The 25,990-nt window shown below is 41.8% G+C and overlaps 1 protein-coding gene across 6 annotated transcripts in view; it reads left to right on the forward strand.

The window, feature by feature from the left end:
- Positions 1 to 25,990, forward strand: part of LOC126922083 (protein grainyhead) — a 161,252-nt gene that overhangs the window by 85,626 nt on the left and 49,636 nt on the right. For all 6 annotated transcript variants that reach the window (XM_050734290.1, XM_050734294.1, XM_050734296.1 and 3 more), the window contains exon 4: positions 25,434 to 25,859. In XM_050734290.1, coding sequence (XP_050590247.1) covers positions 25,434 to 25,859 — 426 coding nt within the window. The remainder of the gene's footprint in view (positions 1 to 25,433; positions 25,860 to 25,990) is intronic.

Genomic DNA, 25,990 nt, shown 5'->3' on the forward strand with positions numbered 1-25,990 from the left:
GGGAGATTAGTTAACGGGCCACGGTTGTGTATTCGGGATCATAATGCTTCGCTGACTTCGAACTGGTTTTTGATATCCGAAGCCGGCTTCGGGCAACGTAGGAACGCGCGTATGAACAAGAAAATCCAGAGCACTTACACGCTAGAGGAATATTCGTGGTGTTTCGACGTGCTCGTTTGGTCCATGTGGCCCGTTTATTGGCCAGTCTGAATCGAATTATACAAGCCGCTCGACTGAGTAAGACACGTTGCGCAGAAACAAACGTTACCGAGCGTGTCTCTCGGCTCGGACGCTGGTGATTTCGATGCGTGCATAGGCGAGCTCGTTCGATTTCGCGTTCGAAACCTTGTTTGCGCGTGGAATGACGTAAGATTTATTGAATGGTCTGCTGGTTCTTTGAAAGGTACGTACGTTCCTTCAACGTGATTTTTGTTCGAAGAAACGAGAGACTTGAATCGTGTTAACTCTTTCTGGCCAGATGTTGTGCATAAGCGACATTCTATTTGAATAAATTATTAACTAACTAAACGATAAATATCCATAGCTTAACAGATACCTACCAATTTGAAAAGGAAGTAGGTATCATGATACGTCTCTTCAACGAGTTATTAACTGGCTAAATGCGGGTATATTTTCTCGGCGCTAATATCAGTGCGTGATGTCTTCTTTGCAGAAACTTCGGAGAAAATGTATTTTCTTCGCTAACGATCGAAGAGAACGAAATATTTGCTATGGTGGCTCGATCCTGCACGGCTAAACAACGTTTAAGAAAGAAGAACAAACTTGTCGTTCTAAAGCGTGTATCACGTTCGTGTTAGAGGAATCTGTTAATCACATTTTTACGTGAAAGTTGATGTTTCATAAGTAGATTCAGAATACCTTCATCTCGCTACCGTCGATACGGGATAGATAGAAGAAATTCTGAACGTTCTTTCCGGTTTCTCCTATCACAAATTACTTACATATCTACGCAAGTACGTATGTGTAGGCAAAACAAATTTCTGTACTTTCGTGTCTTTAAAATTCACCGTATATTTTTCTCGCCACAAAAGGCTATTTCGAACGTAAATATTAACGTCGCAAGAATTCGCGGCATTTTAGGACGAACCTCTCGAGAAAAGGACATACCCACGCCACCACAAGCTGACTTGATGTATCGCCAGATATTTAACCGACGCGGCTAACGTACGACCGATCATAAATTGAATTGAAACGTTATCGTTTCGACGGTGGACGTCATTAATCACCATAATATAATCAGATACGTGCGACTAAGTACGCGCGGATGTATTATTTTGATGGGCGAGCCGTGCCACGTAAATCAACAAAGTCACGGTGAATCTTGCTCGTCCATTCCAGCCAGTCGAAATTCTTCGTTCCTTTGGATTTTTTCTTATCCCACTCGATCGAGATTAATGTGGAGAAAAAGAACGCGCGCGGGGCAATTTCCGGAATAAAGATGGAAGGCGGAACGAAGATCGTTTAACGAGCCACGCGGACGATACGTTGCCTCCTCGTTCGCGAGAGTTTTATCGGCTTAATTGTATCGATTAATCGGAGCCGGATTCCACGGTCTACGTATCTTCGAGTTTGCAATCGCGAGGGAGCGCCGCGACGATTGAATGCGCCCGTTGTAGGATTTTAAATATTAATTCCCGTGCAAGATGCAAATTTAAAGACGCAGTCGAACTTCTAACGACGGGCTATTAAAATCGTTTCCTGCAATCGCGCATTAATCTTACGAGCGATCGCGTTCGATAATTGGCAAGCCGGAGTGGGGATGTTTGTCGATAGGTACTTTTGTAATGTAAATACGAACGAGAGATGCGTGTTGAAGCATTTTTTCGAGAATAAATGTCTACCTACTCGTGGAAACATTTTCATTTTAATCGTAAGATTGAAAACTGAGATATCGTTTCCGCAACATATTAGCCGGGCCGTAATTTTAATCGGGAACCTCTATGATTGCGAAATTAAGAATTAATAGATGACGAATCAATTTCAATTAAGTCGGGTTTATCTTTATACAGATAAATAAGTGGGTATAATTTATCCTTTATTTATGTGAGACGTTAGGCATGGAGAGATAGCATCTCTAAATAATGAAATTATTATAAAAATGGGCGATTTCAAATTTCTCTGTTAATTATTTCCGTTTTCGCAATAAACGTCCTTGTTTAAATAAACACATTAGGATAAAAAGCGGAATATTTAAAGACTCCTGTACCCGTTTTAAAAAACGAAATCGCGTCTCGAAGAACGTCATTATAGTACCGTTTGTGCGAAAAATTAAATAAGAAGTGGGTTAATATACGAATAGACGATTTCTCGGTTCTCTGTTCTCACACAGATTTACCTGTTTAACGCTCTAGAGCGTACAGAATTGTAAATTTAGACATTGCCTATCGAACGACGCTGCTTAGCAGGCCAATAAAAACATCGTAAATTTTTTTTACGATCCAAGAATACGTTTGTTCGGGGCATTGATTAATCGCGCCTAGGAGGCTCGTACGAGATATAAAGCACGCGAAGACACGAAGTTATCGAGAATATCGACGAATCGATCGGTGAGAACGGAGGTCGTTAAGCTCGTTAACTTTCGTTCGAAATGGTAACGCACTGACTAGCTGATTATCATACGTACTTGGTCGAAGAAGGATCGCGTGGTTCTGGTAATTCGCCAGGACCCTTTAGACGATCGCGTTGATTTAATGACTACGTCGTCAGCTATACACTTGCATCGTGACGTTTCCGGCCCGGGCAAATCGTTCACGAAAATTGGTCCTCGAATTAGGGACAGACAGGTTAGACTTATTTATGACTCGAGTGTTTCGTCGAGTTGTTCGTCGTTGTGAATTCTTTAAGTTACGACCAACTTGTTAAAAAAGCTAGGAAATTGTCTAGAAATTTCGTAAACATTATTGAGATCGTTAAAAGATTCGAAAACTAATTCAATGAGTAGATACGTCATAGGAACGTAGATAAAAATCAAAGAAGCAGAAGAATTTCATAATTTAAAAAAAATACTTTATATTCCTTCGAACCTTCAAATTTCATAAAGTTGTGAAATTTAAGCGAAGAAAATCTTTGCTGGACGAATGCCCGAAATTCCCTTTCAGATAAAATTCAGCGATGTAAATTAATTGAAAAAAAAGACATCGCGAATAAGGAAAAAGGGATCGCAGTATTTCGTCACGCTGAGAATTCTCTTATGGTTCTTATTAGGCTACGAAAATCTAGGAAATTAAGGTGTCTCCATGTTATTGTAAAATAAAAACGTTAGTTGACACTTTAGAAGAGAAACTCGATTTTGCTGAACGTGTAACTTTCAGTGTGAAAAGTATCGACGCAGAACGGTTAATCAGGCTGCTATTTAGACGATTCGTCCGTCGTGTCGCGTCCACTTCCACCAGACAGCCGAATTAATTGACGGTGGCTCGAAAGTGGCGATCGAAAGCGTAGATTACGCGCGGTTCGGAACGGTGTTGGCGATTCGCATGAAAAATGACAAGCCCCTGCAGCGCGTGACACCGTTACCAACGGGACAAATTAATCGATCGGGACCAGCCGAATGAAGCCAGATAAAGGGACAATAAGTTTCGAAAGCGTTCTCCCTGCGTACAATTAACAAGTCAACTAGACAGGAAGTAAAAAGCACGATTAATATAATCGCCGGTCAAAAGATCGTTTAGAACGAAATGAAGAAAACGTTTGGATTTGAGACACAGCTTCCGCGATCTCCAAGTTCGCCATCAATAAAATCGATCGTATCGACGGAATCGCCGTCTACCTTTGACGATCACGTAACCGATCTGTGTTCTTCCTCGTCTGCAGACATCTGCCTGGGATAAATCGTGTGCGAGTTTTGATAATTCGGTGAAAGATCTTCGTGAAAGACGCTCGCTAGCAACGACCTATTGCGCAACCAGGCAAAATGGTCAGTTGGCGATGGTCGATCGAGACCGGAGATGGCTAAAGTCTACCGTCGAGGCGACGATACTCGTCGAAACTGTCCAGGAAGAACCGCTGTGAACGAGACTAGTCGGTAATTGCAATACGACCGGGCACGCAGTCGTTGAACTTTCTTCCCCAAAGGTAATATCGCCGCGTTAGGTAATAAATGCAGAACGTGTTGGCGATCGTTGGTTTGCACCACCCCGAATGTACGTTCGAATACGTTTTTCTCGCGGGAAACGCGTACATGATCGGTGAACACAGAAGTGTACGGTCCAGTCGGTGATATCGCGACTCATCGAATCGCACGCATACCGCTCGTAGACTACGTAATTTAATCCTTAACCTGTCGAACGTTACGTCAAACATCTATCTTGGACAAAGTTGATGCGAGGTATATAAATAGGATAATTTTTTGTGTGACCTGTGTATAAATACATAGAAAACAGTGTGATTAGTGTGACGAGTGTTAGATACGATAATTGCCATTTGTATTTGCGCGAAGAAAGAGGTAACGGATTTTAACAATATATCGACCGGCTCGTAGGTTTTTATGGTTTTTATCGCGCGTTCAGTGAAAATCACGAGATTCGTTTGACGGATATACGTGATAGTTACGTGACAGATTTTGGTTTTTCCTTGTACATTAACGTCGTAATATGCAATTTTGTACACTGACGTTTGCATATTGAGATCGATTAGACACATTCGTATCGGCGAGAGATATTGTTTACGTAACGTTAAGCCCCGAAGTGAAACGAAAATAATCTCCTTTCGCAACGTGCAACTGGGAAAATTCTTCGAAGATTGATATCGAGAAAAGTTCGAACTAACGACGAAGCGTATTAGTTGATTAACGAACGTCGAATGATTATGAAAAAAAAAGAGACTAAAATCGAAGCCTAAAACACGAACTGACGAGCCAACATAACACAATCTTTACGGCATATCTACTATATAATTAGTAAAAATATGCATATATATCAAATTGCCCACGTCGTAAGAAGTTTCGATAATCGAGGCGGAGGTAAAGTGGGACGAATTTGCGACATCATTAGCGACGGGTTCCTTTGCGCGGTAGAAAACGAGAAATTAAAAAACGTTCTCTCGTTTTAAGAGGCGAGTTCTCGGGTCGGTCGTAAAACGTTCGCGTGCACGACGAGAGGAACGAGAAGGGACAAAGAGGAAGGAAAAAGAAAAGACTCGCAATGGGTTCGTATTCGACCGATCGTTGCAAGATTGCACGAAAAGCAGGAGAGTTAGTATTATGCGCGGTTTGATTTAAAGGATGGCAGACGTATCGACGCGACTCGGTTTCCACGCGGAGCCTTGTGCAACGGCTCGCCTCGAAGAAGGAGACGCTTTCCGTCGCGGCGCGAATGAAACCATTAAATCGGCCCGTTGCTCGGCGCGTAAAGGATAATATATTGGCCAGTAAATTTCATCGGTGTGTTAAACGGGATAGTAATTATCGGGTCGGGCTCGTAAGTAACGAGCCACTTTCTGACGTGCACGAGTACCGAGTATGCAGCGTCTGGGTTTGTGATCGCGGCCAGGATGAAAATTTGATCATTTTACTGCCTACAAGACTACCTTGTTAAGCTACGCGCTCACCAATTAGCGAAACTGGCTTCATAAAGTATGCGTCGTGCGTCGATACGCCATTCAACGATTACAAAATGCCCGCACCACTGTAATTGAATCTGTCTGGAATTTTTCCGCCTGAAACTTTAACCTCCGCCAGTTTCGATAAGGAATGTTCATCGGTCGTTTCGACCATTGCGGGTTTAATGTTGTTCGATTCGGGTATTGGATCTTTTAGAAGCAATATTTACAAGTTCATTGTCGGACAGGTTTAGCAGTTACATACCGTTTTAAGCAGAGACTCAAAGAATACGACAAAGATACGTTCATTTTACAAAGCAAATGTTCTAGCAAATGAAATTACTTGTTCATTCAGAAACTCGTTTATTCCAGATTCTTTCAAACGATATATGTATACCGTCTCAGATGAAATAGATCCAATCAATAAGTCATAAATCATCCAGAAACTAAGCATGAAATCGATCTAATCAACAATCCATAAATCAAATTACTCGTTCGTCCAAGAACGAACTACCTCTGTTTCTTTCAATCGTACGTACGTTCTTTCCCAAACGAAGTCAATCTACCCAACAACCTTAATCGGGTGAGATTTTTATTTCGCCTTTGATTCTTCCGATCAATTTGCAACTAAACAAAGTCAACAAAGTCACGAAACAGCCCGAAATCTCTACTTCGTCTCTGATTCCTTCAATTAGTCGCCTTTTCGAACAAAATCAACGCGATCAACCACCCAAAAATTCCCATTTCGCTTCTCCGTTCCTTCAATCGCTCTACGCCCATTCTCAAACGAAACCAATCTATCGACTATAAAATCTCCATTCAATTCCCGACGATTAATCCATCCGACGACCTTAAAACTTCCAGCAATCTAAATTTATAACCCGTCTATCTACGTACTGCCCTCTATCTTCCACCCCGTGGCAAAAAGCAACGAACACGACTCGACGCAACCACAACAAAGATTCAAGGATCGAACTCTGAACTCACCCCGACCTTACGCGCGTTACGCCACGATTCAGAAAACGAGTCGACCGCGAAGATGCCATTAACCAAGGGCAGTTCTCCGTGTGTCGAGAGCAAGTCGGAGCACAGGAACGACAGACGGATAAACAGATCGACGCATTGTGCAGCGAGACGGTCGCGTGTCTACACGTGTCGACGTGCATGGACACGCTGTGTGCGTGAACTGGTCACACGCGAAGCCAGCGTTCACCGTATACACGTACGCGGCTGGCTCAGTTCCTATAATAGGTATGCAAGTGGCGAAGCAGGTTCCATTCATTCATGTTCGGCGCGCACTAGTGGTCTACCATTTACAATTTCCCATTTACCATTTACCATCCTCCTCGAGCGAACGCGTTCGAGCTTCGCTCTCTTTCTCTTTTCTCTGAGCGGGTTACAGAGGCGAGACAGAGAGCAAGAGAAAGAGAGCTCATAACGAGCGGGTGTACGCATGAGGTCGGCCTGCTGCGCTTCAGGACAATGTTCGACTCGCTGTGTTACACCGGATGCAGATGGTCTCGCGTCTAGAGTCGCTAGGATCGCATCCGTTAGCTGCAAGTGAGCAGGTATAGTTTGTCGTGCTAGAAGAATAGCTGCTTTCAATGCAGCAAACGCTTCGAGTTGGGCTTTTTAGAATTCAAATTCGAATACGTACTTTATGGTATAGTGGCTGCTCGTTGATTTAGCTCTACATGCAGAAATTTCGTTTCTTTCGTGATAGTATGTTATACAGTCCTCGCCAGAAGACAGCCCAGATGTGCAATCTTTAATTTCTCAATGACGTGTGCAAAGTTTTTCGCCTGTAACGTATAATATCAAAACATTATGAGCTCGGAATATGCGATTCGTTGAAAATAATTAAAGATATTATGTGGTTTAGTGTGTAACAAAAAAGTTGTTTTATTTTAAGAACGAAATGATAGCACACTCTGTTAATATCTTTAAAAATTGCTCGAAAGTCTATGATCTATCAACGAGTAGAGATTACAGTACAATATAAAATGGGTATCGTACAATAGAAGTAGTAGTAGATAAATACAAGTAACCATTATTAAATAAATATATATGTTTGATAAGTAATTATTGTTAGTTACAATTTATGTTGATTATTAATTTCTTATTGTACATGTGTTATCATTTCGTTCTTAAAATAAAACAATTTTTTTTGTTACACACTAAACCTCATAATATTTTTAATTATTTTCAACGAACCGCATATTCGGAACTCGTAATGTTTTGATATTATACGTTAGAGACGAAAAACTCTACACGCGTCATTAAGAAATTAAAGATAGCATACCTGGGCTATCTTTTTGGCGAGGAGTGTATATGCTGTACTATGTGAGATAAATGACAAATTATCGTTGGTCGTTCCAATTACTATTGAATACATAGAAGATGGTATATATATGTTGTGAAAGACTTTATGTTATAGGAATTAATGATTCTTCCGTTATTAAATTCTTTTTTCGACCGAGTATGAGCTTTTCGGTGGATTTATTTCTAAAGGAACATAGGGAATCAATAAGAAATTCATTGTAATTAATACAGTCTGAGAAACGGAAGAAAATAAATGACAGCTTATTTTTCCTTTCTCTGAATGTTAATTTACTTTTCTCATCTGAATATTCAAAATCGATATCAAACCTGTTCTGTCGCGTCAATGGCCACGTCTAGATGGAGTATTAAGAATATCGTGATTACCAATCTACGCGCAAACGCTAAACCCCTGGAAGATATACCAGATACTTCAACTTTCACGAGTACGTCGAGAAAATGATCGAAAGATAACGCCACGAACGATAGGACGCTTCTGATGCCGGACGTGAAATCGATTATACATTTGCATTTTTTGCATCGAATACTTTGTACGTACGAACGATTTGCAACGTTAATCCTCGTCGCTGTCAACTGCGCGGTAGATCGTGGAACGCCTCGTTTAATTTATCGCGTCTTGCAATTCAATTTCAAATAAAATTAACATTTTGGGTTAATCGAACGCCACATCAACCACGATAACGGTAATTATTAGACTGTGATAAATAATTAAAGTTTCTATATATTTATAGGGAATTTAAATGGATATATAAAAATAGGAAACACGTAGGAAATGTAAATATAATATCAGGCTCACCAAGATATCCGAAAATTTATAGACACCTTTTACGAGCATATTGTGCGTTCACGCGAAATATTATGAAATTTTATTCGTATCGTTCTGAAATTCGAATATGCTAATTACATTCGATGACAAAGTTTGAAAGCAAACTAAAAATGTATACAAAAATTTCGTTCAAACAAATAGACGTAAAATTCTGGAAATATTAAATCAATTTTAAGCTAAACAGGGCAATATAAACAAATAGATAGATATAAACGAATCTAACCATTGGAGAAACCTACGATAAACCTACGAGGAACCTAAGGAAAAACAGACTAGCGTAGAAGATAAACGGAAGACCATTCGTGGTTCTATCTTAATGCAATTCCAACAACGCCCTTTTATCGGGCCAGGCTTGGCTGATTGTCGACCGGTCGACGACATCGGGGACTTCCGTACGAGATGCTGACAACAGGGCAAAAAGAGGAGCGATTCTCGAAACAGGAGACACCTCTTATTAGCGTCGCATTAGCGGCGCGATAACCGGCGCCGACAATGCGCCGCAAGGAAGGAAAAAGGAGCGCCGTTTTGCGCAGCGCGAGACTCTTAAACGAGCAATGTCACGCATCGAATCACCCCGGTCTGTGCGTAACCGTGCTTCGCTATCGTTCATTTTTTACCGTTTCCCAGCTGTCCCTTCTTCCATCCTTCCTTTTTCTTCCCCTCGTCCCCTGATTTTCTTCTCCTTTTCTTTCGTCCCGCCGTCTATATCGGCCGATTCATTGAATTATTTAATAGCCAGGACGAAGGAGACACGGGCCTGATGGATTACCCAGCGATACACTCGAACGAATCGCGATTTAACGTTCGATGGCACGATATATCGAGAATCTTTACCCTTCCAATGGGAAATTGCGCTTTTGTTTCGCCGTGGATTCGTTAAACAGCGAATATCGTAGCTTGACTGCACTTGTTACACGGCATACGTCGATAACGTACAATTCTGCTGCAAAATACGTAGACTTTTGAGAAGAATTTTAGGATATTCGTCAAACGAAACGCATTATATCGAATTTGGTTGTATACTCGTAAAACGTGTTTTTCGTCGATCATCTAGTGGCTAAACAGCGAATATCATGACTCGACACGTTCGTATTACGAAGCACGTAGATTCGCCATGTTACTTTTAGCGAATTCGACGAGAGGTCATATGGAAATTGATGCTTCCGATGAATCGTAGATCGGTTAGTTGCATCAGTAAATAAGGTTCAGCGAAACGTTGTAATACTTTCCTTGAGATTCGATAGAGTTAATATAAACATTTCAAGCGTGATAATCGTACGCTAGAAGAAAGCAAATTTCCTTAATTTCCAACGAACACGAAAGAAATCGGACAAGTACAAAGTCGAAGTAACACTTGTGTTTAAAGTATGCATAATGTAAATGATGTGTGCATAATGTAAAGTGCACATGGCGCAAGTGCATGCGAAAAGTACACACGTAGTTAAAGTAACAGAAACATTGGAAATGGGTTGTACAAATCTTACGGGTCAATGTCTCCTTTAAGCGAAAACGAAAATATTTCTCTGTTATAACCAAGAAAGCTATCATCGTTATTATTATTTATCGTACGCAAGAATTTCCTTCCTTTTCCATGGTAACCATCGCTGACAAGTGTTTTTATACTTATATTTATACTTGCGGATAACTGGCCGTACGGTATCCCGAATGCAAATTCCAAGGCTCGTCCTATCGAAATTAAACGGCGCCGATTTCCCCCTCGATTAATCCTGAATTATGCACTTCGTGTTTTCATCGAGTTTCACGGAGCTCGCGCGAACATGGCGTCACGTTTGGAAGTCGTACAGTCGCGAGGAAGCGTCCTGTCGGTGGTCTAATAGGTCCTCAGGAACCAGTTCCGAGAAATTCAGTTCTCGTATTCTTAATTAGATTCGCGTTGTTCCCCCTTCCCCCCACCTCCGAGCTTGTTAATATTTTTCCAACGAAGCATCCGCGAATAAGCTGCACGTCGCCGTTATCTGCCAGTCAAAGCGAATTAGCTCGGAAACTCGGCCGCAGAAACGTCCATCTAGATAACTCCTTCTACAATTCTGATCTTCGCCCTAGCCAAGTAGACGCGTCTCGAAAAAAGCAACGAGCGAATTCGCACAAAAAACGGTCGAAAGAAAAAATATCTGAATGTTAAGACATGTAAAAGAAGAGAAGAAAAAGGAAATGGTCGTCTACAGAAAGAAACTCGGTAACCTCGCGAGGCAATCGAACCTGCGGTGACTCGCAAAAGTAATTGAAAGCTTATCGTGGAAAACTTTTATACGTTATATAGAACGTTCTGAAATTTTATTAACACTATAGATACGACTGTCACCATCATATTGGTCAAATTTGAAGACAATCTGAAAACGTATACAGAATTATACAAGATATCGCTGCAAATATATATTTGGTAAAAAAAATCACAATGTGAAAAGCCATCTCAAGCATACGAAAAGCATAAGCCTCATTGAATGTCGAGACTTATCGATGCAACGTACAATCGACTGTTGGAGTATTTTTACGACCTTTGCTGAAGTATATACTTGAACGAAATATCTCGTAGCTTCCAACGTTTTCAAGTTTCTTCCAAATTTTACCACCTACAATCGTGACAATGGAGTCTCGTTGCAGTAGCAATGCGTACGAAATTGCAATACGAAAGCTTCCTACGAGTGTTCGGAAACTTTCGTGAGCAACTGTACACGATACCAAGCAGAGTCCACTCTTGGGCATCATTCTCCGCGGCGAAAGAAACCTTCCACGTGAAAGTCCACGAAGGAGAGCCTACCATAAGCTGGTCGCTTTCCAATCGTATAAGATGAGAGCCCGGAGAAACACGCCCGAGACTCGATTTGCTAATTAGTGGCCACGTCGGAGCTAATTAATTCCAGAGAGCAGGTCGACCTGTGGGGTACGATAGAGAGTCTTCGCTGCCGAGGGATGCAGGACCCTGTAACGCTTTTTGGTACGCGTGCGCTCGTGTGCACGAGCCGCCGCGACAATGAGAGACAATGGAGGCACTCGTTGATTGTGCCAAGGTTCCTCTCGCGCATAGAAGTGCAGGGAGGTGTGAAAGAGGATAATAATATAGAGTTACACTCCGGGGAATATTTCATATCGGTGCATCCCCGCCTCCTTGTGCACCTTCTCTCGCGCCTATTCTCCGTTGCGAGACGCGTTTCTTTTCTATACACATACACTGTCTCTTTCTCTCTCTCCACGCGTTCTTCCTTACGCTGCTTTGTCGACCCTTCCACCAGGTCGAACGATTCCACTCTCGGTCCAGCGCCTCCGACAGAACCGCAGAGCACGCTCGATACCTTCTCGCGCAGCAGGGTGCCCCCGTTGACGTATCTGCCGGGCTTTAATAGCGATCCGCTTCCGTGCACGCGCGAAAAGTCACCAAGGGTCACGGCTCTCTGGCGACGGTGTCCTTCCGTGTTTCGTTGGGAAATAGAAGTCAGTAGAGAGGAAGATCGTATGCGTTGAAACGGGAGAAGTGGTTTGTCGGAAGAAGGAGATCTTTGGGACGAAGTTGGAAGTAATACGAAAGAGGAGAAGGAAGTCTGCTTTTTGTCTTCTACGATGTTTCTTCGATTCGGCGAATGTCGTATTACGTTACCCCTTCATGTCTTTGTTATCGTCACTTTCCTTCTGGATAATCGAAAATTGTTCGAACGTACGTATTTCTGAATAGAAATGACGTATTTTTAGAAATATTTTTTTGGGTATAACGCAAATGACCGACATTGTTCTTGTCTCGCCAATTCCTTCGCTTTTACGTATAAGAGATTTCCCATCGACCGAAGATCGATTGTAATAGCTGAAACTAAATTGTCACCGAGACCGCAAGAACATGAGTCAGCTTGACTGGAAAAATACGCTACCGCATGCGTATTCTAAAGCTTCCTCTTTGACTAACTAAACGGGGTACCTCTAGAACGCTTCATTTTGTAACATCGCGGAGAACACGAGTGAAACGCGATTCTATATCTCATAACGCGTCGATTCGTTAATGTTACTTTAAATTATTGCCTCAAAAAGTCCTATACGCGTAAAATTTCACGAAAAATATGAATTTAGTTGCACGAAAGAGCGGACACCGCAAACGTTAGATGAAAACGTCACCGGCGACATAATGGATCGACTATGAATGCCTCACGTGACCGATTTGCATAACATTTAGCGGAGGCACGCAGCAAAAAGGAACTCGTTCCTCGCTCGAAATATTCTATTTTTCCACAAGAAAGAAGACTGTGTTTATCTCTCGCTCGTCAGGACGCGATGTTCGCAATCGCGTACATTTATCAGCCAGCTTGGGTATTAACATCGCGATCAAACTTCGATTTCCACGACTCTATTCTTTCGTTTGGTACACCGCGCTAAGTCCGCTCGAGATATATCGATGTAATTGAATCAATACGATCGGAGGTCTCTCCGTGGCTATATTCCTCGTTGTCGATCGTATTCCTGGTAAATTGAGTTAAGTGGAGATTCTTGTTTCTGTAATGATAGCTCCATTGAGACGATCGGCCGAGTATTATAAAATAGTTTTTGCGCGTTATCACGGAGGACGCATCGATTCATCGTACGAGGCAGATTCGACCCTGCGTTATACGGGTTAATTGATCCGCCGCCGGTAGCTTGGGCCACTTGGATAATCGGTTAATCGGACAATCACGCTGGCTGCTCCTTTTTACGACTCTTCGGAGCTCCGGAGTTAGCATATATTAACAGGAAATTAACCGTTCTGGTTTTCGTTTTCTACTAATTTCTATTCAGATAATAGACATTTATATATAAATTCCAATAATCTAGCGGAGTAATGAAAAGGAGGTATAATAAGTCACTTAGCGTGATTGGTCTGAAATTCCAAATTGATATATTAACATAATAATGATTCAATGCATTATAATTTCCGACTTTTAATCTCGTTATTTTCATATCGATTCTGCTCTTTCTTTTATTATTTTCCAATCAATTCACGGATACCTATTATATTTCGCTGACAGAATACATCAAGAACCGCAAGATACTCGATACGATTACTTCGAAACCTGAAGTTACTATATACATATTAATACCGAGTCCTCTATTTTCTTCTTAGAAGATGCTCGCTTTTTCTATCAATTTCGAATCAACTGACGAACACTTAAACACAGATGCCAAGGTTCTTGGAAAAGAAAGAGAAGAAGCCGGGTGGATCTTCGATAATTGAATCCCACAGGGAAATCCCCTAACTCGCGTTTACGATTCCCCCATAAATTCTAAATACACGGCGCACAAACCGGCCGTAAATCTCCTCAGCCGATTAATTCGTGTTTCCATTTTCGCATTCAGATTAATCTCTCATTACTACCTGTAATTAACCTGGGCAACTGCTAGATACCGAGTATGCCGATCCTCCGTTCCAATCTCCGCGGCTCAACGACCGACCTCTCTCCTCTTCGATCCCCCACAAAAGGACTCACGATCTTCCCACGAAATAACTCGCCACTCAGATTTTTTGCAATTTAACCTATCGAGCGATGGTAAACGGAAAAAAGAAAAATCGACCACGAAACTCGTCGTTCCGTTAGCTGGCAGTCGTCCACTTTATCTTGTCGCGTTCTTGGCGATTACGCGAAGCCAACGCTAATTGTTCTCATCCTGTCCAGTTAATTTTCAAACAGCGTAGGAAGTACAGGGTGACGCTTATCCTATCGCCAGTCACGCTGGGTAGCTACGTCCGTACCCTTTTCGAGATATGCGAATAAAGGAGGAAAGAAGAGAGTTTGAAACGAGAGCCAGATAGCAAGCTACGCTGAAAGGATAGATAACGGCCTGTATTGTGCACCTCCGCGCATTACCTAATCCGATATCCGCAGGAAAAGTCCGAGTGAACTAGAGTGCTGCATTTCTAGTCACTTTTAAACACGCTTTGGTGTATCTGTGGAGCGTCGTTGTTACGTTTGCAAAAATGTTTGCGAGCAGAAAAATATTCGAAATTGGTATAATACGATTTCGACGAGCTTTCGTGATTGTCGTTGTTGGATTTGGAACTGGAAAAATGATTGAAACTGGCAGATGTGGTTTCGAAGGATTTTTGTAATTCTCGTTGTTGCATTTGCAAGAGAAACGATGTTGTAAATTGATAAACGTTGTTCTGAGAAACCTTCGTAATTGCCCTTGTTAGGTTTGTGATGTTTCTTGGAACAATGTTGAAAATAGCTAAATGTGATTCTGAGAGAATTTTGCAATTTTCGTCGGTGGGTTTGCGAGAGAAAAAAATGTTAGAAATTGGTAAATACGGTTCCAAGAAGCTTCTGCAATTGTTGTTGGATTTGGAAAAGGGAAAATGTTTGAAGTTGGCAAATGTGGTTCCGAGAGATTTGTTGTAATTGTCGTTGTTGAGTTGGAAGAGGAAGATTGATGAACGTATTTCTAAGAAGATTTTTGCAATAGCTGGTTACTTGAAAATTGCAGTACATTAGATGGTAATCGAATGGTGTCTGAAAATTTGATTGTTAACAAACGACGAATCATCAGGTTCTGTGATTGACGGAATCTTTGCCGTGAAATATTTTTTCTTGGAAACTGGATATTATGTGCAGAAGATAATTGGATAATGCACGAAAATTTGATTATTAGAACAGTAAGAATGTTAGATACGGATTTGCGTGGTTCTAAGAATATTTTCTGGGAATTTTTATTCCTTGAAAATTAATCTATCCAATTATCTACAATTTATTATTAAATCCTGCCTTTGCCGAAGAACGAGAATAAAATGTAAATTCCTCGAGATTCCAATTTTAATTTCTACTGCTTTCTTCCTGGAAGTATAACTCTCACCTTATTAGAATTGCATATATGAAAGATAAGATGATGTTGATATATAAAACATAGCTTGTAACACTGTTCGGTACTCAAGTACTTGGATAAATGTTTTGCAAATGAGACAAGTATACGTTGCACGAAGAAACATATACTACATTAGCAACAATGTTCGAATAATAAGAAAGGACATTAATATATCGATAATACCATCCGAGTGAATGCTCCAGGTAGAAAACTGTGTAATCTTTTCAACGCTTCCTGAGAGACAGAGCCCGCCCTTCGGCTGTTGCATCGCTGCCTACGTCGAGATTTACTACTCTAAAACAATCGCTCATCAAGCAGATACAGAGGAGGTTGCACCACTCATCGTCAGACCAAAGAGACGTTAGTTTATACGGAGGAATGCGATTCTTACCGCAAGAGGTTGAAGTATCTTCGTCTTTTTACAAACGAAAATTCTTTACCAACAACAGAACATAATCTCTAGCGTCCTTCTGCTATGAGAACATTCATTCACCTTACACAATGATCATTGTTATACAATACGTGTACAGCACAGTTTGCATAATTATTTTTAGACTTCAGAATCGACACAAGTCGAATTCGAAATGGCTGATAGACGAACATTTGCGAGATATTCGCGATCGTCCGGCCATTTTCATCGGTCAAGACGAAATTATGAGTACCACGCGTCGCGGTGCACCGATATTCGCGTTACACCGCGGTATTATCTTACGGTTATTGATATTTCGTTGCCGCGATCGTATTACTGAATTCGTTGCGCCTGTGCAACAGCCGGATCGTCGACCAGCCTCTGTCTACGTCCTACGCACATATGCAGGCGTTTTGTTCGCGTTTTTCGTCCGCTACTATGGGATAGATCGCGAGACTATCGTTCAGTTTGTCGAGCGTTGCGTGACGGGCAGGGATTCAGACTGGCCGATCATCTGGCTAATTTATAGCGAAAATTTCTCGGTAAATCCCTTGGCGAAGCTTAGTTTGAATTTAATGAAAAGAATGATTTTTGCCGAAGATACGATAATTATTATTGTTCTAGTCGTAAGCTGAATCAAAATTTGTTACGTATGTAAAATATATCGTATCGTGATATAAAGTCGTCCTATTTTACGTCCATTATCAACGAAGAAGATGGAACGAATATATTATGTTACAATTTAATAAACGTGGAATTAACTTTTGAAAAATTAGATCCACAACCACGCATGACCCTTTCCAAGGTTTCCAAGCTAATCACCTCTCCCTATCTTATGGATAGGTATACATTACATTTATTTCTGTTCGGTATACAATTTCGAATTCTGTGCGGAATTTAAGCTGCAAACTCGTATTATGTTCTTCTACAACGCGATTTTCCCTACTCTTCAATTCTAAGCGCAATAACACTACTTAAACTCGTCATCGAACAAACCTCATTCTTTAAACAACATCTTTTTTCTCTCTCTCTCCTCTATTCGATAAATATCAAACATTTAAAAATATCAAATATCTGGCGTTCATCCTGCAAAGCTCTATAATCTCAAATATCCAACATTCATCAGCCACAGCCTTTTGAAGGGCGCAAGCAAACCTTGAGCCTCTCAAAAGTAACACGCGAACCCTACGCATCGAAGAAAAGTGAAATTTCAACGCTTTATTACAAGAGCTGTGTTGGAAGTTGCGAGATCCAGTTTCCTCCGCGACGAGTCATTGCAGCTGCACAGTTCGCGGCTCTAAGTGGCGCGAGTGTGGACCGAAACTGCCAGTGCGTGCTCTCGCGAGCGCAGAAGACGTTACTATACACCGTGAGAGAGTAACCTGTCAGATACGCCGTTTTATCCGTGGTGAAAGAAAGAACAAATACCGATGGTGGAGAGCGAACAAAAACGGGGGTAGAGGGATCTTCGATCCATCAAAGTCAACGCGCGACACCTTTCTACCCCCGTGTCTCTGTTAACCCTTCCTTTCGCCCGACGTCACTCTGGCCGATAGAGGAAACCGATTTTCACGGTGAAGCTTCACGGCGAAAGTTTTACGAGCATGTCGAACGCCACTGACGAACCTATTACCGGGACGGGGTTGTTTTCGCATCGAGGGTTGAGGAGAGTCTGTGATCGTAGAAAATAGAGAACGGAGAATGGAGAATGTAAAATGCAGCGCGACGGATTTTTAATAGTTTTAGAAGAAGAAACGGAAAAGTAGAAGTTGCAACGCAGTTGCTTTTTACGTTTGATCAACGTTCGACCAACCTCGCTGCGATATTCGAACTTTTATATCCTGATCCTCGTTTTCATTGTACAAGACAGAGATTTGTAACGTTTGAAGAAGATATCTAACATAAAGTTGAGGCAGAAGATCATGGAGGACAATACAAATTTATGTTCGCGTTCTGTTCGAACTTGATATGTTTTTTAGGAAATTACGATTGTGCGTAAAATGGTCGAAAGAACGCAGCGGAGTTGGCTGAACTCGCGAAGGCTATTTCTCGCACTTTTCCATCGCACAGTCGATTACAATTCGTTCCTAGAATCTTGCATGCTTTAAAACCAGCGAGAACGCGTGCAATTAATCGTACAATTAAATCTTCTCCAGGTAACGCGGAATTTCGCGTTCTTTGCTACTTCTGCGTAACAAACGAACAATGGCCTCGTAAATCTCCGCTCTCGCGTGTCTGCCCACGTAAAAATCTGCTGGATGAAAACGAGAACAACGTTTGTGACAGCGTGCTTCGCATAGTTGTCGTGCAAGAATCGCGCTGTCGCATCTTTCCTCTCTTTACATTCCACCGATAAACCAATTAATACATCTAATTGAATGAAATATTAGTTTTTCGCTACCTTCGACTTTCGTTTCGAATTCGAATCTGTTGGATACTTACATTACTAAAAAACCGAATTCTAAATTCTACAAAAGATAACAGTTAATTCCGAGGAAAGAGGTGGAAAGTTGATAAATGGTGTTTTAACGTATCGATCGCAGAAGCTTCGTTTCGCTCTGCGACAAACAAAACTTAACGAACAAAGACGCGTTCCTTGTCACGATCGAAGAATCGTTTTCTTCATATTCTTATGTCGTTTTCATACTGCAACATCACCGTGGACCATCGATGAAAACGCAACAAGATCGATCGAGCGAGACGAAGTGGCTCGAGCTTCTGTTGTGTTCAGGGAGCATAAAACGATGAAGTAGTGCGGAAAATGATCGGCCGCCACTGGCTCCGAGGCAAATGAACGATTCGTAGCGCGATTGATCGTGCAAAAGGAAGCAAAGAGAATTGGTGAAAAACGGTAGCGATATTTTGTCTTTTTTCTAGATTGGAGAAGTAATAACAGTGAATTGGTGATCGTTGGCGCGCCGTAATGTTGGCAAATGAACGAGTTCCTTGACGAGGTCGGCTAGCAGATAATAGCAGTAATGAATTCACGCTTGAAACTGGCCGTATCGCTCTGTGAATACTATTTTACTTTCGATTCAGCTATTTTCCGCTGTCCTTGAATAATCGAACTCGCTTTGCTATTCGCGTGAGATTTATTACAAGTTTGCAAAAAATAGTTCGTGTTTTCCTTCTCCCGTCCAAAAAAAAAGAAGATTCGTATTTATAAACCTGTTAGATTTTTTAATATGACTAGCATATATTACATATATCATTGTTATTCCTCGGAATAACAAGAAATTCGCTCTCGTGCATCCACCTGTAACCAGTTACTTCCGGTGAAGGTAGCATCCAGCATCCACGAAAACAGAAAAACCAGAGTGTCTCTCTATCTGGCAGAAGTTAATACGTGGGCACGTTTATATCTACGAGACACGCGAGTCTTTGGAACAGCGAGGATTACTCCTCGCGATATCCTGTTTCCTCTACGATCGACCGACTTACAGAAAGAAGGCCGTTCGAAGTGTGGTTTTTGTTGGTGAACCGAGAACTGTGTTTAGCTTTCGTCATTGATTGTTTGAATTTTCGAAACGTTTCTTTGCCGAGGAAATTGTATAAGATTGACGTAATTATATCGATAATGTAATTACTCTGACGCTTGGAAGGTTCGAGCGCTGCAAATTCTCTCATTCATCGACGTCCTCGATGTTGTTTTATATTCGGCAAAAAGAGCTATAATCCACCTGAATCGAGGGATTCTATCGGAAGAATGGTGGCTGTTTTTCATAGAAAATCACGCTAGGAAATTTATTCACCCTTCGACCTCACACCAACGACCTCGAGCCGCGTAGAAATAGATTTATTTGTAGAATTAGTATGCATACCGCAGCCAGGCTGGCGGCCGAAGCGAGAACGACAGGGACGTGTGAGCGAGCAATGGTGACATTAAATCGAGATACGTATCGGTAAAAAGGATCGCGGCATTCTTCTCACCGTTTCTCCTTTATAAATCTTATTAACACCAGCGATCGGCCCGCGTCGGATTATGGATCGAGGTTACAAGACAATCGAGGAAGTATTGAATGGAGAAAACGGTCGTCTCGTTGCTGGAGTTCCTTTTGGAATCGATACGCTTTTACGCGACTGATATTATTGCTCGTGCTTGGAAACTCGCGAGCGTAGGAACCGTAATCCCTTGCAGTCGTGAAACTGTTATCGAGAGAAAGTATTCCGAGCGTGAGATTTATCGCCATATTACAGGGAAACTATTTTACCTCCGTTTACCAATCGAGACTCGTTATTTATTTAAATACTGAGATATTCACTTTTATGTCCTTCCGAAATTATAAGAAGGTTTCCTTTCAATGTTTCTATTTCCCTGTTTTTCTATTTATTTCTTTGAGATAACCATCCGACGAATAAAGAAATTATGAAAATCTTAATCTACGAAGAAATCAGGGAAACGAAATTTCTTTTAAAGAAACAGAGAGATCGGAACGTTACCGTTACCGAAAGAAATAAATTGAAAACAACGTAGGAAAGACAATCTTTTATGATAATTAGGTGTAAAAGAAAACAGGCGTGAATTTCTACGGATAATTCAATGAATAGACACACCATTAAATACATTAGAAAACGACATTCTTAATGGTTGTTAAATTCCAACCCGTGGAAACGCGTAATTGTAATCAATTAAGCTAAACGACGATAATGGGTTAATAAGGTGGATAATTTTCTCTTTGAATACTAGGGTGTTGCTCGGCTTTCTTAGAAACACACCTTTCCTGTCACTGTCACAGCTCGTTTAACTGCCCACGATTTTTCCAGTAACTCGAGGCATTCTCTGACATTCTAAAATTGCTACCTCAAACGCGATATTGAATCTGAGATTGTCCTCGTAAAAAAGTGCTTTACGATATTCTTGAACCGTGACATTTCGACGTCACGCTCAGGTTGAAGATTTAACGATTGTTTATGATAAGATGATCTTTTAGTAGTCTCTCGCTGTGCAATTTCAATGCAACAGCAAACGATTATTGTTCTCTTGTTGTGTATACAACTATAGCGTTCCAACAGCTTACATAAATCGGACAACGATGATTTCTTTATCGCAATGTGTTTTTTGCCATACCCAAATTATTCTTCCCAACTTTTTACGATAGGTTTTACACATTGTAATAATTTTATATAAAAGATATCCAAAGTCATTTGTCTTGAAAATTATAGTTTGGATGACAAAGTTTTATTCCACGATACATGTTTTGCCGCTGTAGAATTTTATTCCCACATTTTCTTCGAAACTTAATTTATCTCACTTTTATGATCGAGCAATTATTTTTGCATAAGAATCGCTTCCTATCTACAATGTAAAATACTTTGAGTCGTATCCGGTAAAGCTAAATACTTGACACATATTTTTTTCAAACTTAACAATGACCGTGGAAACAACCACTACAAACCGCTTCAAACCCTATCCAACATAAATCCAACAAAGTCTTCGATCTAAACTCACGAAACGTTACATCACACAACATCATAATTTCCCAAACCACCTGTAGCTCTATTCCACACAATCCAAGACTAACATGATCGTCGGTCTGAATCGTTTTTGTCACCGCTTCTCGACATTACCAAACCACGTCAAGCCCTGTCAAACGTAAGCACGTTGCTTCATCGATCGAACGATGTCACGTGAATTCAAGCACATAATAAATCCAATCTAATACGATATGCGATCTACACTCGCAAGACATCCTGTTCGTTCAAACATCCATCACTTTCGCTACTTTCAAGCCGCGCAAGACTCTTTCCAAATTCAGAAACACACGTGATATGCAAAGACACAGTGAAGTGAAAGTCTGAGAGAAATATAAGATGAAAGGGCGACAAGAATGCGTGGAGAACCAGCCGCCAAGCAAACTGGACGTTCAGTTGAACGAGCGTGTATCCCGGGCGGAGGCGGCTTTATTGAAATGCACACGAGGGAGCAACAGGGTGGGTTCTCGGGTCGCGTGGATAACACTCCTACGGAATATTAAACGCGTCTCTGCGTGGCGTGTCCCTCTTTATCTCGTCACGGTGCGTTCCACCTACCTGCAATATTTACGCGTTGAGGTAGGTGCGCAGGAACGAGGATGCAACAACACGATAATGCATTCTGACGATCGCGAGCCACGGATACTGGCCGGACGATGCCTTCCAGAGACTCCTTTCCATTCAACGTTTATTCTTCGTTCTCTCGTACTCAAGAACGATCAACCGAGACGAATGATGCTCGCCAATAGATCGATCCGAGCTGAGAATAAATTTAGAGAGAATGAGAGAGGCATATGACTCGTCGAGGAAGGAAGGATTACGCGCTTTTTGCCGAGACTACTCGTTGCGCCTGCTTGTGATACAATTTGTCTTGCATAGTCGTCATTCGTCCATCGACGTTCGATTATCTTTGCTGGATGAAGGAAATTGGATGAAAACGTTGCTCCCTTGGATGATGGAACAAAATTGTACACGCAAAGTATTTGTTTGCATCATTGTTACAAAATATCGGATGTGGGCTGTTGTGTAAAAAGACGAGGTGGATTATTATACGTGTCTGGTTTATTAAAGAGACGAGTGATAAAATTGTAATAGTCAGTGTATATTAAAATCACTTTAAATACAAATACAGAGATTGTGTATACCGGTCGTTATCGTCGCCCGCTCAATGCTACTGTTCAACTCTACGCTCGCTATTCAACTGTATGACTCGCTATAATAACTCGCTATAATGATCGCTATAGTGATTCGCTATACTGATCCTCCTAGAGAACACATTCGTCTATTTGTATCGACAGGTGGTATTATAAAAAGTTCGGATGTAACTCCGATTAACGATTATAAATAACCGCGATAATATTTTGTCCGGAGTTCGTTTACCTTTGAACCTAGCAAACCAAAACAATGTTGATACTCCAAGGCACAACAGTATGAGTCATTCTCGATTCGAATCTTTCATTGACTCAATTGACTCTGCCGCTACAGACTCCTTTTAGAAACCATAATTACGGTCGCTTTCTCGTTTTACTAATGTTAGTAAATTTTCCTTGCGAAAGGAGTTCCTACACGTTTTTTTTATTTTTTAACACGTTCACTGCTGACCAATTTTACAACGCGCGTAATCATAGTAACGTAATTATCTGCAATCTATTTACGATGCGACAAGTTGGCAAATATTTCACTAACTCGAGTCAACCGCTCGACGTCGTATCGCCCATCAAAATTACAGCTTTTGTACCAAGAATCTTCCAATTTGTGAAACCATCGACCAAAAGACGAAATGCGGTTCATCCAGGATATTCTGTTTGCCCATTCCCTACCGAGAAGTATCCACTCAGATGATCACGAATGAACTGATTACCCCGACTGTCGAGCATTATAATTCAAACGCGAAGCAACCCATCCATCGAATCTCGCGTATTCGCGCCCGATCCTCGCCGCGCCTGTGCAAACAGACGCCGAGGAAAATATTTGCACAGGATAACGCGGGCCCCTCATTATCGGGATGGCTTGGTCCGCCGCGTTCGACCTGGTTTGGCCCCAGGTGCGCGAACAGCAGCGATCGAGAACGCGGCCAAGTTAGATAGAGGGACGAGGAAAGGATCGAAGTGGTGGAAACGAGAGGTGGGAAAGAAATGGAGGATAAGGGGAGTGTAAAGAAAAGAAAAAAGGAAGAGGGAGATTGATTCGACATGCATAAATTAGAGAGGATGAGCCTTTATTTCGTGCGCGAGGCTCACGGGTTCGGGATTGGGTTTGGAATTGGGATCCACGAGAGGAGTATAAATTGATGACTGTAGGCAAAAGGCAGGGGTTTATAATAATTAATCTTCGTGCGTGTATGTATATAAAGATGCCCCTCTCTACTTCTCACCCTTCTCCGAGCTTCCTTCATCCTTCCTCTCGATCCTGCGTCTCTTCGTTCGTGTTCGAGGCATCTGCGTGCATCCGGCGTCGTGTATCTTTTTTTTATTATTTTCTTTTTTCATCTTTAGCGCTCTGAGAAATCTAAATGGAGCCAAGATTTGGATATCAACCGCTTGATCTGTCTGATCTTTCGTGAATTTTTCGTCGGTTATTACGATCCACGCTTTTTATTCGTATAAATAGATTCAAAATTCGGTTTCTTGGATGTTCAGTTTCTTGTATCGTTCCAATCGTTGATTCGTGTTGGAAACTTTTTTATGTTACTTCGATCCATATCTCGTCTTTAAATTCTCGACATTTAAATTCTTTTTCAATCCTCCGTTCTTTTTACATGTTTTCGATTCTGTGTTTTTCCTTTCGCATCTTGGCAACACAGCCGTATGCATCCAGCGTCGTGTTCCGTTTTCTTTGAACGCCGATCTAAATGCATTGAATATTCTGTTCACTCCGTCCTCATATCAAGCAATTTTTACCCATCTACCCTTCATCCATGCTTGCGAAAAATTGACCGGTTGATTAAATCGCGACCTAGCCAGAAAACCGAGCGTCGTCTCCAACGGAAACGAAGTAATCTCGCTGACAAATATCCAGCTAGTTGGTCGAGCTTACGCGCGTGCAAACCTTCTAAGAGGTGATTAGATATCGCGACGCGACAAACGATAAATTATCGCTGCGTGCGTGTGTGGCGAGAAGGTGGCCTCGCGTCCTGGTGGCCATTGCCAGATTGAGGAATCATCAGCGAGTCTTAACGCATCGCGATTATAGTTAATTGATAAATTCGACGGACCAGCGGCGATTAATCGCTGCAAGACCGTCGCTCGTTTCTAACAGTTTATTGCACGGCGAATTCATCGGCAGGAGATCTTCCAGGAAATCCACGGAGAATCGCCTTGTCGAGACTTCTCGCGGATTAACCGCGCTTCTCGGCTACCGTCTAGGTACTCCATCAAACGTTTCTGAACGTACTGGAGACACGCGGAAATGTTCGAGCGAAAGGTATTCGCATGGATGGTGGAAAATGTAGACGCTTGCGATGTCGAGGAAAAGGTACTTTAACGTTGAACTATGCTGGACGAAGAAAACGATCGTGTGTGTTTGTAGGATTGTAATCGAGGTTCGAACCTTTCGCACGATAATTTACTAGCTAATGGCGTTAATGAATTGAGGTTAATGACAGGCTTCTGTTGTTGCATAGTTTTTATAATCGACGTCGAAAAGCACGATCAGTCGTCTTCTGTAAGAGCTCGTTTTATTATGAAACATTATTAATATTGGTAATTTGTACAATTCGTATTTTACTCGATCATCAAGCGGACCAATCTTCTCATAATAACACAACGAGGAAGTCTATAGAAAACTCTGACGATTTGTATATCTAATAAAAGTTTTCATGATTTATCATTGATACGGATGAGCTATCGAACGTAACATTTACGTGGAAAGCCCATAAAACAAATTCAAACTTCATTCTATATTTCGTTTATCCGAAAGACTTACTTTCTATGTATAAATGTTCCATATTACCATCGAGCGAAATTTTTAGAAAGAAACAAACTTTTGGATTTACAGACGACGAAGCCGCGGCGAGGAGGACACGAGCGGTGTAGACGAGAATTCCCAGCAACAGCAATCGGGCTACGTGGCCGGGCAGCGTGACACAGAGGAAGAGGAAGAGCTGGGGGCGGAAGAGGCGGCAGCGCAGGCGGCGCAGTCCCTGCAGAGCGGCGCCGAGGGCGCCGATCCAGAAGTACACAAGAGGGTTGCTGCCGTGCAGGTGCAGGTGCAGGGTATGGAGGGCGACTGGCGGACCTACTGCGAGCATCCGCTCTCGGTAGCGACCGCGGCGATGCTCAATCTCCAACAGCAGCACCAAGTATCGGCCGTCGCGAGCCACGGCGATGATCCAGCAGCTTCGTACGTCTACGAGTACTACAAGATCCCAGAGAAGAGCACCGCGGACGTCAAACTACCACCCACTCATGAACTCTGGTCCACGTGAGTCTGATTTTATTGCTCATAAATTTAGATTTAATTCTCTGTAACTGTAATTTTTTATAGCAACGAGAAAAAAGCGTAACTGATTACTTAACATCTCGTGTGACACGTATACTGTCGGTGAAAAATTT

This window comes from Bombus affinis, chromosome 11 (genome assembly GCF_024516045.1).
Source record: "Bombus affinis isolate iyBomAffi1 chromosome 11, iyBomAffi1.2, whole genome shotgun sequence".
NCBI classification, from domain to species: domain Eukaryota; kingdom Metazoa; phylum Arthropoda; class Insecta; order Hymenoptera; family Apidae; genus Bombus; species Bombus affinis.